The sequence below is a fragment of the Bubalus bubalis genome, chromosome 6 (genome assembly GCF_019923935.1).
Source record: "Bubalus bubalis isolate 160015118507 breed Murrah chromosome 6, NDDB_SH_1, whole genome shotgun sequence".
NCBI lineage: Eukaryota > Metazoa > Chordata > Mammalia > Artiodactyla > Bovidae > Bubalus > Bubalus bubalis.
Window position 1 is genome coordinate 105,033,416 of NC_059162.1, and position 15,778 is coordinate 105,049,193.

The 15,778-nt window shown below is 53.5% G+C and overlaps 1 protein-coding gene across 3 annotated transcripts in view; it reads right to left on the reverse strand.

The window, feature by feature from the left end:
* The window catches only part of KCNQ4 (potassium voltage-gated channel subfamily Q member 4), a 58,809-nt gene that overhangs the window by 24,058 nt on the left and 18,973 nt on the right, over window positions 1–15,778 (reverse strand). For all 3 annotated transcript variants that reach the window (XM_025288991.3, XM_025288990.3, XM_025288992.3), the window contains exons 2-7: window positions 3,614–3,704; window positions 2,778–2,904; window positions 2,377–2,552; window positions 1,363–1,488; window positions 887–997; window positions 616–711 (exon numbers count right to left, since the gene is read on the reverse strand). In XM_025288991.3, coding sequence (XP_025144776.2) covers window positions 616–711; window positions 887–997; window positions 1,363–1,488; window positions 2,377–2,552; window positions 2,778–2,904; window positions 3,614–3,704 — 727 coding nt within the window. The remainder of the gene's footprint in view (window positions 1–615; window positions 712–886; window positions 998–1,362; window positions 1,489–2,376; window positions 2,553–2,777; window positions 2,905–3,613; window positions 3,705–15,778) is intronic.

A 15,778-nucleotide genomic window follows, 5' to 3' on the forward strand; every position in this document is an offset into this window, starting at 1 on the left:
CACACCTTGCTCCCTTTTACCACAGGACCTTTGCACATGCCATTCCCTTACCTCAAAGCCTCCCTCCTCTACCTCTTCACCTAGCTAACTGCCCATCCTCCAGCTCTCTGCTCAAGTGTCAGTTTCCCAGGGCAGTTTCCCTTCGAGGTCAGATCAGGCCAAGCCCCAGCTAAATGCTCTTCAAAGAACCATTTCTTTCCTTCAAGGTGTTTTTCTTGGTTTCAGTTATAACATTCATTTGTGGAGATGCTGGTGGGATGAAGTAAGGTGTAGAGTAGAACAGGCTTCCTGATGACTGCACCGCTGATGGGTGGCAGGACTGGGTCTCCCCCTGGGGCCTAGGATCTCTTGTCCAGTCTCTACTCCACTTCAGGCCGTGCAGAGCTGGGGCTGCAGCTGGGCAGTGGGCCAGCTCTGGCTAGCCCTGAACTGGGCATGCAGAAGAGGGAGAAGTTTCCTACAATCTTGGCCAGCCTCCTAGCTCTGTCCTTAACCTGGCATGTGGCTCCAGAAAATTCTCTCTGAGTGGAGTCATAGTTGCGAAGTGGGACACAAGGGTCAGCATACAGATCTGACACACCAGTTCAGTTCAGGGGCTTCCTGGGGCCCCTGTACCTGGATGAGGTTGGCTGCTGGCATCCTCCGCTTCTCAAAGTGCTTCTGTCGGTGCTGTTCCTGCACCTTCAGGGCAAAGCCAGAGCCGAGGATGCCCTAGGGCAATAGGCATGGTTGGAGGTGGGACAGCCAAAGGCTTTAAAGGTACCCCTACTGCTGCCCATCTGAGGTGTCTCCCCCACCCATGCAAATGCTGGACAGGGGCTTAGCAGGCTCTCTCCCCAGGACCCCCTCCCCTAGGCTGGGCCATCCTAAGTGAAGGGGGACTCACGGCAGGCAAGGCAAAGAAGGAGATGCCCAGTAAGGCGAAGCCAGCAGCCAGGACCCTGCCCAGCCACGTGTGTGGTGTCTTGTCACCATAGCCGATGGTTGTCAGTGTAATCTGGGGACACAAACAAATTACCTGCAGGGCTGGTCAGGGGGTCCACCCACAGGAGATTCCTGGGGCACAGGGAGGTGGGAACCTGATCATGAGGGGGGCCTCCATGGTTGCCCACAGGAACTGGTCATAAGGACTTGTCACAGGGCCTGGTTTCTAATCAATAGATTCTCCCCCTCCCCCTTGCTGATGGAGAGAGGGGTAGAGGTCACAAGGGCTTGATGTAGGGAATTAGATGGGGGCACAAGCTGGTCCACTGGGGGAAGCTGAGGGACAACACAAGGGCTGGTCACGGGATTTGGGGTCACAATGATCAGGCCAGGGAGGGTCCCAGGGAGAAGCGCGGCCCTGCACAGACCCTCACGCACCGTCCCCCACCAGAGGGAGTCGGCGTAGGAGGAGAAGTCGGAGTTGGCATCCTTCTCGGCCAGATACACCAGGAAGGAGGCGAAGATGAGCACCAGGAACCCGATGTACCATGCGGTGATCAGCTCCTGTGGGGGCAGCAAAGGATGAGACCACCCACCTGGCACAGGTGGGGAGGTTGACGGCTCCCAGAATGGCCTATGGGAGGTGTTCGGAACGGGGTAAGAGTACCCACCTCTCGGAAGTCCCTGGTGGCCGCTCTGCCGGCCTTTGTTTCTCAGTAACTCCCTTCCAGGAGATCCTGCCCGCCTTTCGGGCACAGCCAGGGCCTCACAGAACCTCAGAGCACGCCCCGCCCCGGCCCTGCCCTTGACCCTCCAGCTTCCAGGCTCAGCTCTTCGCCCACGAGCCCACCTTGCACTGCCCCCCACTTTCAGGCTTCCATCCGACCCCACATCCAGTCCCACCGCAGCTCCATCCCCAGACCCCGCTCCAGGTCACCACTTCGCTATTAAGCCTAGACCTCTAAACCCAAAAGCTTCTGCCTATCAGGCCCCGCCTCCTGGCCTGGTCCCGAACGCCCCCTGACCCCGCCCCTGCCCGGCCCCCCCAGACCCGGTGGGCTCGCTGGCGCTGGGTTCCTTCAGTTCAGTTCAGTTCAGTTCAGTCGCGCTGGGTCCCTGCTGCTGCTAAGTCGCTTCAGTCGTGTCCGACTCTGTGCGACCCCATAGACGGCAGCTTACCAGGCTCCCCCGTCCCTGGGATTCTCCAGGCAAGAATACTGGAGTGGGTTGCCATTTCCTTCTCCAATGCATGAAAGTGAAAAGTGAAAGTGAAGTCGCTCAGTCGTGTCCGACTCTTAGCGACCCCATGGATTGCGGCCCACCAGGCTCCTCCGTCCATCACCCCTAAATCCCCAACTCCGCCCTCGGCTCCGCTAGGCCCCGCCCCCTACCGCTCCAGCTCCGCCCCGGACACTCCCCTCTCCCTCACCCCTCCATCCCCGCCCGCCTCACCTTGCTGTGAGCGTAGACCACCGAGCCCAGCAGCTTCCAGGTGCCGCCGCGGCGGTCCATGCGTACCATGCGCAGGATCTGCAGGAAGCGCATGCTGCGCAGCGCGGACGTGGCAAAGATGTTGCCCTGCGTGCCCGCGGCGATGACGGCCACCGAGGCCACGAACACGATGAGGTCTGCAGAGGCGGGGAGTGGGGCGAGGTCATGGCCAGCGCCAGAAAGCCCACCTACCCCGTGCCTGGACCCGAGGCTGGGGGTGGGGTTGGGGGTTGTTCCTGGGGCCCGAGGGGGCGACTGGGAAGGTCCGTTGAGTCTGTGTCACTAGCCAGGGTCCTGGGGTCAGGGTGTCAACCCTACGGTTTGGGGTCAAAGATCAGGTGCGGGAGGGATAGGACCATTACCGATGACACAGAAGGGTTTTCTGGCAAAGCGGAAGCGGCCCTGCCATCCTCGGTAGCGGCAGCAGCATCCAGCAGACCAGACGCGGATGATGTACTCCAGACCAAACACCACGATCATCACGAATTCCTGTGGGACCAGGGGCCTGAGTTCTGGTTCCCACTATTCAGGCCCCGGGACTAGATTACACAGCACCCAGCCCGGAGTCCCTGAGTTAGGGATGTTAGAATTTCCTCAGCCTGCCTCTCCTGGAGGTTCCTTCGCCTGGATGGACCTAGGGAGGCTTCTGGAAGGCAAGTGGCTTCTTGCATGTCCTCCAGAGAGACTGAAAGCTCAAGTCTGTTCCCTGTTGCTGCGCCCATGAATTGTCTGAGTTTTTCTGCTCCTTATCCTCTCCTACCCCCTCCCCCCAGCCATCTCAGCCTCTGTAACCCTGACCAGGTGACACAAGGGGTGTTTTTCGGTCACAGTGCCCCTCTGAAGTTCTTCTGTTTAGGGGTTAAAACCAGATCCCATAGGGGTGGTATTAGTAGCTTTGATCCTGAGAAGGAGTGGGCCTCCTCTCCCCTTCTCTGGGCCCATCATAAGCCCTAGTATAGAGACAGGAGCTCTCCCAACACCTGCTTTAAAGCAGAGGAGCCCTGTGGGCTTTTATGGCAACCCATAAAGCCCTCTGGGCTTTTATGAAGCCCAGAGAAGTACAGCCACCATGTCAGGGAACACAGCACAGAAAGCCACTCTCTGAGATATGCTATGTGAAGCCTCACTTGACCTTCACCCTCAGCCCAGAGGTGCTACCCACACACAACCTCCCTCAGACCCAGACTCCAGCACTCACTAAGATGAGGAGACACTCGTTGGCAAATTCCTGGTGCTCCTGGATAGTGGACAGCACAGACAGCACCAGGCAGCTGAAGACCAGCAAAAATCTACAATAGCAGCATGAAGGAGAGGGTTAGATGCTGGATGGACAGGGCAGCTGAGTAGCCTCTGGCAAGGGGTTGCAGAGGAGGAGAAGGAGGATGAAGGGAAGAAGGAAGAGGAGGAGGGGGAGGAAGAGGAAGGGGAGAGGAGGGAAGAATTACTGGGGAGTAATCTGGAATGTGGACTAAGAATCAGAGTTCCCTGGAGTTGTGGCTCTGTGCTGCACCTCAAAGGGAAAAGCCTCCGAGCTCCAGGTGGCTGGGCTCACAGACAACTTACAATCCTCTCAATTGCCCCTGCTGCCACCCACAGCTCCCAGAGGTGGACACTGAGCTGTGGCGGGCAGGTCTGTCTGGGCTGGCTGAGAGAGGAACCCAGGAACCTCCCTTCCTTATGAAGCATAGCTTCATCTGCAGAATGAAGACAACTGCTTCTGCCTTCGTGGGTTCTTATGACATTAAATACTGAGACAGCTATGGAAAGAAAGGGCATCGGGGAAGACAGATAGGGAGGGGAGAATGCAGAGGGGGAGAGGGTGTTGGGAGGGCAATCGGGCATCAGGGGGCCATGCCATCGAGGCCTGAACTCCCCACAGGGCAGTGGGAAGCTACTGAGTGGCCCAGAACCAGACATTTAGAAATGGAAGGAACTTTAGAATCCAGCTCATCTGATTCATGATGAGCTCACGAATTAACCTCAATTGCACACATGAGGAAACTGAGGCTCAGAGTGGGAAAGGGAGTCACCCAAGGTCACCAGGATATCCAGGACAGAGATGAGATGACAGTCAGAGTTCCTAACTTCCCAGTGGATAGGAAGAGGGGAAAGGACAGAGGAGTGAACATGTGAGGGAAGATAGGATGTGGGGGCACAGGCTGCAGGTGCAGCAAAGGGCAACGAGGCTGGTCTCCCGGAAGCACTCCTCCTTTTGATGGGGGTGTCACACCTGGAAGAGACTCCTGAAGGAATGCGTTTCTCTGGAACGCATTGACCCACAGCCTGCCCGAAATGCTCCCAGAGTGCCCTGACCTGGGACTGCTGCCACTGCACTCTGCCTGAAACGCCTCACCATCAGAGCCTGAGGAAACGCTCCCCTCAAGCGCCCCTCACCCCAACGCTCCTGCTGGGGGAGCCCCCATCCCACCGTCAGCTCAGAACACCCCCTCCCTGTACTTGCCTCCCAATCACTGTCTGCGTGTGTGCGTGTAAAGTCACTTCAGTCGTGTCTGACTCTTTGCAACCCCATGGACTGTAGCCTGCCAGGCTCCTCTGTCCATGGGATTCTCCAGGCAAGAATACAGAGTGGGTTGCCGTGCCCTCCTTCAGGGGATCTTCCCAACCCAGGGATCGAACCCATGTCTCTTATGTCTCCTGCATTGGCAGGCAGGTTCTACACCACTAGCGCCAGCTGGGAAGCCCCAGGTCACAGTCAACAGCATTTTATTTGTGTTCCTGTTTCATCAGCGTTTGCCTGCAATGAAGGAGACCAGGGTTCGAAATCTGGGTCGGGAAGATCCCCTGGAGAAGGAAATGGCAACCCACTCCAGTACTCGAGCCTGAAAAAGTCCATGGATGGAGGAGCCTGGTAGGCTATGGTCCATGGGGTCACAAAGAGTCAGACACGACTGAGTGACTTCACTTTACTTTTTCATCACAGCAGGAGCATGGGCTCTAAGTCAGAGACCCAGGTTCAAATTCCAGTCCTACAGTGTGTGACCCTGAGAAAGTCACCTTTTCTGAGGCAGTCTCATCATCTGTGAAGTCAGGGCAGATGGGGTGGGGTGCAGAGACATGGGAAGGGCAGGGCTCCACCTAACCCACTTACACCTCCCTGGACGGGGCTCCCAGCCTGCTCGGAGGGCGGGGACAGAGGCTCAGCCCAGCACCCACCCAGGGAGGAGGTAGGTGGCAGATGTCAGTAAAGGGTTTTGGATGAATGAGTGAGAAAGAGGCCTCCTTGGCCAGTTCCAGGCAGGAGCTGAGTCAGCGAAGACATAAGGCACAGGAGAGGTCGGGAAGAGCACCAGCTCCTTGTGTTCAATAATTAACCACAGAAAATGCAGGTGAACCCAGTGCCGCATCCACCAGGGATGGGCTCAGGGGCAGAAGGGTCCTCCGTAAGTCACCCTATCCCATCCCCTCCTCTAGGAAGGAGTGCAGCCAAATCTCAATGGGCTTTCACCCCAGCCCTGGACAGAAATCCTTTAGTTACATCGCTCGGCTGACCTCAGAACCTCAGGTAATAAACGGGTCATGTTTGGGGCTTCACGCTGAGTGTTTCAGTAGTTTTGTTTTTTTTTTTCCTCAAAATTATGTTTTCAATGTCGAGAGTTACACATCTCTAAAATGTCCACTTCACAACAGGTTAAGTGAAAAAAGCAGATTATAAAACCTTAAAGCAATGTGATTCCAACTTTTTAAGTATAGATGTTTTTTATATATTAATACAAACCAAGAGTCAGCAGGGCTGGTCTCTGGATAGCAAAATTAAGAGTGATTTGGTTTTGGTTTTGCTTTCTGCTTATCTTCATTTCCTGATATTTTTAAAGAATAAACATGACTGTTCAGGTAACAAATTAATATCAGTTTTAAAATGCAGCAACTTCCCTTGTGATTCAGTGGCTAAGACTCTGCGCTCCCAATGCAAGGGCACCTGGGTTTAATCCCTGGTAGGGGCACTAGATCCCACCTGCTATAACTGAGAGTTCACATGTCACCACTAAGACCTGACTCAGCCAAATAAATAAGAAAATCAAAACAAATATTAAATATTTCATTCATTTCCTTAAACATACCAACAGGGGCAGGAGAGAACCCTTTAAATTCTGTCCCCACCCCTTTACCACAACAGCCTTAGCCATTTAGCAGGTGTGGGGGTGTGGCAGCCTCTCCCCCAAGTCCAGCTCACCTGCCAACAGCCTGCTCAGCATCTCTTCTCTGATGTCTAGAGGCTTTTCAAACCCAACATAATGTCCAAAAACAAACTCTCAATTTGCCCTAAAATCTCCCCATCTCAGGAATGGCACCATCTCCCATCTAGGGGCTCAGGCCACCGATCTAAGGGCAATCCTTGACTCTTCCTTTCCCTCACCCTCCATATCCCATCCTGTAGCAATTTCTATTGGCTCTAACTACAGAGTTGTAGCCCTGGACTCACTAACCCCCATCATCTCACCCTTGACAGGTCTCCCTGCCTCCACTCTGGCCCAACTGGAATCCTCTTCAGAGCAATCAGTATGATTTTCCTACAAAGCAAAGCCGGAAACTAGAACTCTCCTCAGAACTCTCCCCTGACTTCCCGTGGCACTTAGAGGGCTACAGTCACATTCCTCAGCGTGTCCAGCAAGGCTCTGCGAGATCCGGTCCCACCCGGCCCTTGAACTTGATCTGCCTCTCTCCAGCTCCTCCATCAGGCGCTCTACCTCCCTGCCATTCCTGGAACACATCAAATGTTTTTCCACCTCCAGGCTTTGCACTTGCTCTGCTATTTCCTCTGCCTGTTTATTGCTCCCATTCTCATGTAGATCTCTACTCAAACCTCTCCTTCTTGGAGAGGTCTTCTCCAACTACACCCTCCCCAGAGTAGTGGCCCCATCCCCCCTCTCTCTCACCTGACTCTGCTTTATTTATTTTTTCATAGACTGAATAAATGCACAGCAGAAAGTCAGCTTAAACAAACATCAAAACATCATGTCACCAAAGCCCCCAGTTTGCAGCCACTGAAGAGGCTCCCAAAGCCCTAAGCACATCCATCACCAACACACTGGGCTCCCCAAAAGCCTTCCTGAAAGGGAAGAGAAGGTGAGTCTCCATCCTTGACCAGCTCCATTTAGTAGACGCTGTTTTAAAAACCCGTGAACTTTACCTCTCCAGCCTTCACACACTGGCAGGGGATTAGATGCTCAATACAGTTGAACAGATACATTTAGTCTGACAGCAAACATCTTGTATTCCAGGCAGATGAATAATTATCCCCATCTTCCAGATGAGGAAATGGGGCCCAGGGAAGGACATACTTACTCAAGATTACTCAGTGAATTCATGGCAGAGCTAGGGTCCTAGCTGCCATGGCCTTCCTGAGGGGTCCTCACACAGACACCCACCCTTGGGACAGCAGAGGGAGATCATGTCTGGAGCTTAGGGGTAGAGGAGACAGAGAGAAGTCACCCTGAGCTGAAGTCTGATTGTATCTGCCAGAACCAGTCTTTGACTTCATTCATACAATAAAGGACTGTCTAAGGATTGTCTCCGTGGGTGCTGCCAGATTGGTTCTCCCTGAAATGGTGAAGTGAAAGTCACTCCGTTGTGTCCAGCTCTTTGCGTGCAACCTCATGGACTATACAGTCCATGGAATTCTCCAGGCCAGAATCCTGGAGTGGGTAGCCTTTCCCTTCTCCAGGGGATCTTCCCGACCCGGGAATCAAACCAGGGTCTCTGGCATTGCAGGTGGATTCTTTACGAACTGAGCTATCAGGGAAGTCCTGACTGGGGCTTTCTATCTTATTATTATTTTAATATTTATTTATTTGGCTGCGCTGGGTCTTAGTGGCAGCATATGGAATCCTCAGTCTTCATTGCACATGTGGAATCTTTAGTTGCCGCATGTAGGATCTAAGTCCCTGACCAGAGATGGAATCTGGGAACATGGTGCTTAGCCAGTGAACCACCAGAGAAGTCCCAAGGCCTTTTAAACAACTGTAATTGTTGCCTTTTCCCCTCACCCCAACACCCCTGTTTCCATGGCCTTCCTCAAATTACTGCCAGGGAAACAGCCACAGAGCAAGGAGGAGGGGTAGGAAAATCCTTCTGGAGAGGTGGGTTTCATACTAACCTCGTTTAACCCCAGTTCGCTGTATGAGCCCGTAACTGTGCCTCCTAGCCCAGGCTTCCTATTGGCCGGACACTGAGCGGAGCCCTCCACATGCATGTTCCTAACCCCTCCTCCCAGCTCCACGGTCATCACAGCTCATTAGCGAGGGGGAAACAGGCTCAGAGAGGTGTACCGTGATGGCTATACAACTCTGTGACTACATTAAAACTAGTGAATTGTGCACTTTTAAAGGGGACAGGTGGATGTGGTATGTGAATTACATCTCAATAAAACTGTTGTTTACAAGGAAAAAGGGACTTTCCTGGCAGTCCAGTGGTTAAGACTTTGCCTTCCAATGCAGGGGATGCAAGTTTGATCCCTAGTCGCGGAGCTAAGATTCCACATGCCTTGTAGCTGAAAAGCCAAAACATAAAAGAAAACACAAGCAATATTGTAACAAGTTCAATAAAGACTTCAATAAAAAATAAATAAAAGGAAAAATGATTTAAAAAAAAAGAAGAAGAAAGAAAGGCATACTAGGTTCTCCAAAACCATAAGGCTGGGACCTGAACCCAAGTCCACTTGGACCACCACACCACAGTACTTCTCTGGGCCCCAGGGACCCTGTCTGCAGTATGAGGTGAGGCGTGTCCGTCTTAGGACTCCCCAGTGGTGGGGCAGAAGGGAAGGGTCAGCCGTGAACTCAGTTCCAGACTCCCTGGGGATGTCCCCAGAGAGGCAGATCCTCGGAGGCTGGAAAGACAGGGATGTAGAAGGTGGGAGGGCTGAGAGGGTAGAGTCAAGTAGCAGAAAAGATGCTAGCGCCTAACCTCTCAGAGCCACGTTCACTTAAGAAATGTTCTTTGCCAGCTACACCCAGTCAGGTTTATTGTAAAGCCTGAAATGAATCACATAGGACTCCCCACCCACCCAAGAAATTAACAAGTATAACACAGTGGTGACATGATAGACAAGGTGATGGCAATGTGCCCAGGAGTTTGGGGGAAGCTCAAGATGGCTTGAGCAGAGCCAAAGTGGAGGGATCAGTGAAGACCTGGAGGAGGTGACGAGGCCAGCTGGCAGTGCACCAAGCAGAGAAAGCGGGATGTGTGTGCAAGCAACAGAGATGTGGGAACCTGTAGGCAGTCCAGAGTGGCCGGTAGGTCTGGCAGGTGGGGGCCTAAAATGAAGAGGCAGAGGACAAACCAGGCACCCTCAGGCCCTGTGAACGTGACCTGAAGGCAGTGGGGAACCACTGAAAAGGTTTTTGTTTTTTAAACACTTTCTTTAAAAAAAAGATTTATTTGGTTGGCTATTCCAGGTCTTAGTTGTGGCATTTAGGATCTTTAGTTGTGAACTGGGACCTAGTTCCCTGACCAGGAATCAAACCTGGGTGCCCTGCATTGGAAGTGTGGAGTCTTAGCCACTGGACCACCAGGGAAGTCCCTGAAGAATTTTAAGAGGGAATGACATGGTTTGATTTGGGTTTTAGGACCACCACTCAGAGGCAGTAGGGAGCATGGATTACAAGAGGTGAGATTGACCAGGAAGAGCAAGTAGGAAGCTCCACAATCATTCAGGTAAGAGATGCTGGTGGCAGCATGTAAGCGGATGGACTGGAGAAAGTAAGACTTGGTGATTAATTAGAAATGGGACAATGAAAGAGAATAACTCATATTTCTGGTTTGGGGACTGAATGGATGAAGGTGCCATGACTGACCTGAGATAGGACAGCCTCATGGAGGAGTAGATATGGGGGTGATGAATTCTGTTTTGGACATGTTGAGATGCAGAAGGCTGGGTAAACACTCTATGAAGACAGAGACCTGAGCCGGAAATGTGGATTTGGAGTACATTAAGGGAGAGATGGTGACCAAAGACAAGAGGCAAGGTTGAGACAGTCCAGAGGGCATGTGGTACAGGAGGACCCAATGGATCCCCAGCAACTCCGAGGGAGGAGAGATCCTCCACCAGACTGGAGAGGAGCAGCCAGTGAAATGGGAGGGAAACCAGAAGACAGAGGTGTCAAGCCAAGAGAAGAAAGTGTTTCAAGGAGGGAGTGGACAACAGTGTCCAATGCTGCCAAAGAGGTCAAACAAGATAAGATCTTAAAAATGTCACTGGGTACCTTGGCAAGGGCAGCCACAGACGGAGGGGAGGGCCAGAGCAGGTCTCAATGAGTTAAGAAAGGGAGAGGAACAGTGACAAAGTAGAGACAGTGGAGGTTTAGCTATTTAAAGAAGTTTAACTGCAAAGTGTAGAAGCTGAAATTGGTAGCTGGAGAAACACACAGAGCACAGGGAATACGCCAGTGTTCTTTTCGCTGTTGCTGTTTTAAGATGAGAGAGGCAGAGTGGAAGGAGCCAGGAGAGAGGGAGACGTTAAAGATGTGAGAGAGATGGAGTGATCAATGGAATGACGTCTGCAGGGCAACTGGGAGGCTGGGATCCAGAGCAGAAGTGCTGGTGCTGAGCAGAAAGGACCCGGCCAGTTTCTAAGGTGACAGGCAAGAAGGGGGAGAGACCAGGTGGGAGAGGAGATTGGGGGTCAGATGGGGGAAGCCCAGAGATCCCTCATCAGGGGATTTGACTTTCTCTGGGAAGAGGAGGCCAGATCAACTTCTCAGTAGGGAGCAGGGTCAGTGGGGGTCTGAAGAGGTGGATGAGGCTTGAAACCGCAGGTGTGGAGGATGGGAAAGGGAGCTGCCCAGGCCCGGGAGAGGGCTCCAATGGGAACACAGGACCATCATCCCCAAAGGTGAGGATGGGAGAAAAGACCCTGAACATCGCAGGTGTTCTAGACATGCATTTTTGGTTTGGGTTGGGTTGGGCCTTTTCTGGTTTTCAGAGCTTGATGATCCTGAGGAAAGAAGGAGCCTGTGTGGGATAATGGACCCCCACCCCCTGCCCTCCGCCCTCCTCACAAGGCCAAAGAAATGCAGTTCCAGGCCCCAGTCCTCCCTTCCCCTAGGGCCTCCTGCCTTCCTTTCCTCTCTCCAGAGTCCCTCCTCCCAGACTGAGCCCTGCCAGGGTCTGCCACCTGCCTGGCCACCAACTGGCTCTCTCCTTTCTGCATCTGGCTTGGGGGGTGTGTCTCCCCTTCCTTGTCCTCCAGACCAGGATCTCAGAGGCAAGGTTCTGTCCTCCCTGGGCTGGGGGATGCTGGGGTCAGTCTGTCCCCATTTATCCAAGGTTCCTGGAAGGCAGAGGTCATGTCCCCCACCACCTTCCAGCAGAAAAGGGCTTCTTAAACCCCAAACCAGAGCTGATACTGCAGAAGGAACTTCAACTAGGCCTGAGAGGCACTTCCTGACGGGGGTGCAGTGTAGTCCCGTGGCCCCAGCTCCTCTGGGGAGAACAGGCTCGATCTTTCTCTTGCAAGGGGATAGAGGGGAGGGGCAGTCAGCCAGGCCCCAGAGCAAGGCTCTTTCCAAGAATCCTCAGGGGCTGGGACGAGAAGAAGTTTCCCTGATCCAGCGATTCTAAATATGGCAAAGGGAGCAAAAGCACGTGACCCACACCAGGGCTGCTGCCGCGGCCGCCACTTCTCTGGGCCAGAGGCCTGCGCTGGGGTTCAGGGCTAGGGGTGAAGCCTCCATGGGGCCTCAGTTTCGCCGTCTGCACCGAGAAGGTGGGGGACATCTCAGTGACGGCTAAAGTCCCTTCAGCCCTGTAACTCTCCAGCTGTGGGGCGGAAGGGAAAAGGCCGGTCTTCAGCTAGTTCCAGAGTCTCTGAGGCTGTCCCTCGAGGGACGACAGCCGCCAGTGCACAGTACAAACTATGAAAAACATGCGACCTCTTGGAGGATCAATTAGAAAAGGCATTCCTTTCGGCCTAAAAAAATGATGAAAAGTTGACCCTTCCAAAATGACCTCATAAGAACCAGGCATCCCTTGCTCTGGGCTGATCCACCTTTGAGCACAGGCTGGATTCAGCACCACTCTCCCTCTCAGCCCAGCCCTTTGGATCGTACAGGATGCACAGAACGTGGGGCAGCCTTGGAGATGGCCCTGACAGCCCTGGAAGGGCCAACCCCATGTGGTACCACATGGCTCCGTGCCCCTCTCCTGGCCACCAGGAGATGGACACTGGCCCAAGAAAGTCTTCTCCCCACCCCCTGCCCCCATTTAGGTTGGGCTGAGCCAATCAGATTGTTTCAGGAATGGAATTAGGAACCACAGAAGCACACTGGCAGAGGTGCAGAGAGAAGTAGAGATGAGACTGCCCCTCCAGAGTCTCATCTCCCCCTCTCGACTCTACAACCACACATCTGCTTCCTGCCACGAAGCCTCTACGGATTCTTCCCTCTCCTTCTGGTAGGTGTTCTCCACCTCCACATGCCAATTTTTCTTGAGCCAGTGTGAAAGGTCTTGGTCCCACTGTGGTATGGAAGGTGGTGTCTTCTGGACAGGGTGTTTTAATGAGTCACGGCTTCATCCTCTCCCACCTGGACCGGCTCCAAATCTCCTGTGTGTGTATGTGTGTGCTCAATCGTATCTGACTCTTCGCGACCCCATGGACTGTAGCCTGCCAGGCTCCTCTGTCTATAGGATCTTCCAGGTAAGAACACCGGAGAGGGTTGTCATTTCCTACTCCAGGGGATCTTCCCAACCCATGGACTGAACTTGTGTCTCTTGCATCTCCTGCATTGAAGGGTGGATCCTTTACCACTGGGCCACCTGGGAATCTCCTACTTGTTCTCAGTGCTTCCCTCTGCCGTGCCAGCCAGGCTACCTGGCACACCAGGTAAGTGCACTGAGCAACCATCAAGCAAGGGTGGGAGCGAGGAGGGAAGAGGGGCTCTCCACCTGTTCAGGGCTGGCAAGGCAGTGCAGACAGCCCAAATGAACAGGGAGTGTGGGCTCCCGAGCAGGAGGCCAGTGACGTGAAAGCAGACTAAGGGGTGGGACGCAGGCCCCTGAACTTTGGAAACGAAAACAAGACGGTCAGTGGGAACTTCCCCCTGGCTCCCCCTGAGCCACTCGTGGAATTTGGGTGACTCGGTTTTACATGCTGAGCTTGGCATAAGATTTCATTTGAACACAGGGCTTTCCTGCTCTTTTTTAAAGTGTGAAAGCCATCGACTTGCAGGCTCAGGCCCGAGCACCTTAGCATGGCTGCAAGGCAAGCCCTTCCCCACCTGACTCTCCACACTCAGTGCCCCACCTGGCACATGGTATTCCATTGTTGCGGCTCATTGTTCCTCCACATCAGCAAGCACAGCCTTCTCCCATCCTCACCTTTGCTCCTGCTGTATTTATCCCTCCTCCATCCTGGCTGGGTGAGTGGAAACCCCACCTTCTGTTCCCTTAATCCCGCATTCCCACCTCTACACTCACCTCTATCATGGCATTTGCCTCAACATGTGAAAAGCACTCTTTGAGTCCCTGCCTCCTCCCACAGACCGAGAGCTGGTGGAAACCCTGTCCTTCTCACCTTGAATGCCATGCTCCCAACTCAGAATGAGAGCTGGGTAAAAGTCTCCTGAAAGAGGGGAAAAACCCCGCACTGGACCTCTGACTGGTACCACCCACCTCCCCCGTGTGGCTGCTTCCATCTCCATACCTCAACCCTCCCTGCAGCAGATGGGATTCAGAGGGAAACTGAGCAGGCAGCAACACCCAGGAACCACGAAGTCCAGAGCCACAGAGCATTTACTCGCTCACTGTTTACTGAGTGCTCGCCATATGCCAGGCACAAAGACCAATAATGTCCTTGCCTTCATGGAGCTTACATTCTCATGGGAAAGAGACAGATAATAAATAAACAAGACACTGTTAAAAAATGTCAGATGATGCTGGAGAAAAATGAAGCCGGAAAGGGGGACAAAGAACATTGGTATGGGAGTCGGGAGCTGTTCTACGGAGAGTGGTCAGGGAGAGCAGGATGGAGAAGGTGACGTTAGGGCAGAGACCTGAAGGAAATGAGGTGGTGAGCCATGCAGGTAGGTATCAGAGAAGAAGGTTCTGAGCGGAAGGAAAGGCAAGTGTAAAAGACCTGTCCAGAGGGTGCCTGGTGTGTTCCAGAACCATCAAGAAGGGAGTGCTCCCAGAGAGGAGTGAGGAAGGGGGGAGTGGTAGGCGGTGGAGGCGGGAAGCAGAAAATCCACTAGCTATCGTGAGGTTTGGGGCTTTTAGTCCAAATGAGATGGGAAATTCTGAGCAGAAAATAACATGGTCTGACTTAGGTTTGCAAAAGACCACACAGGCTGTTGAGTGGAGAACAGACTATGGCAAGGTAAGGGGATGGGGGAGTGGGCTATGGCCTTTGCCCCTGCCTCGCGTTGACAAGCTAATGGTATATAATCCAAGCAAGAGATGATGGTGACCTGTACAAGGGGGAGTGGAGGTGACAAGAGGCAAGCACATACTGACTATATTTTGTCACCAAAAGATCCCTTAGGGTCAAGCAATCCTCTCTTTAGAAATGGGAAACTGGGTCGTAAGGTAATGTTTTTTCTTCTCTTTCCAGGCACCCGCCCCTCATCCCCACCTTAAAATTTCCTTCCTCCGGGTGGCAGGCTGGCACTTGCCCCTGCGCTTCCTACTGTATGTGTCAGGGTGGCACTGGATTCAAGGATTACACAGGCCTCCAGCTGCTTGAGCCAGGCAGGGGTCAGGGTCACCTCTAAGAAGCTTCTGTCCTCTGAATCAGCAGAACTTGTGCAAAGGGGGAAGAGGGGAGGGAGGGAAGAGTCAAAAGTGGGGAGAGAGCTGAGTCCCCGCCACTTGGTTCTCAGCACTCCCAGAGCAGAGGGCACTAAGAGCTGACAGGGTAGAACAGGAGCTTCGGGGAGGGCTGGGCCCCCTGGGGAGGATGACCTGGGGAGTCCTGCAGACTCAGCCATTGAGGATCTCACCCAGTGGGAGGCTGAGGGGGAATGATGGGAGAGGAGCGTTCAGATGCCTTTGCTGCTAAAAGCAAAGCAGCATGCAAACTTTCAGGCCACACCTGGGGCTGTTGGTTACAGCTGCTGCTCTGAGAGCCATGCTCAGGGTGGGAACCCCAAATCCAGTACCAGCCAGACCGAATCCAGCAAGACTGGCTCCAATGGGCTTGGACAGCTGGGAAAGGCTTGCTGAGTGACACTGGCCTGTTCCACAGTCAAGATGGAGGGACGGCGAGGAGGATCTTAGGCTTTAGGCTGGAAGTACGTCTGCAGACAACCCCTCAGATTCCTCGGGTTCTAAGGGGAGAGGTTCCGACTGATTCAGAGTCCCCTAAAAGGCAAGGGCCTGCACGGTGGTTCCGAGAAAGGGGTCAGGGTTG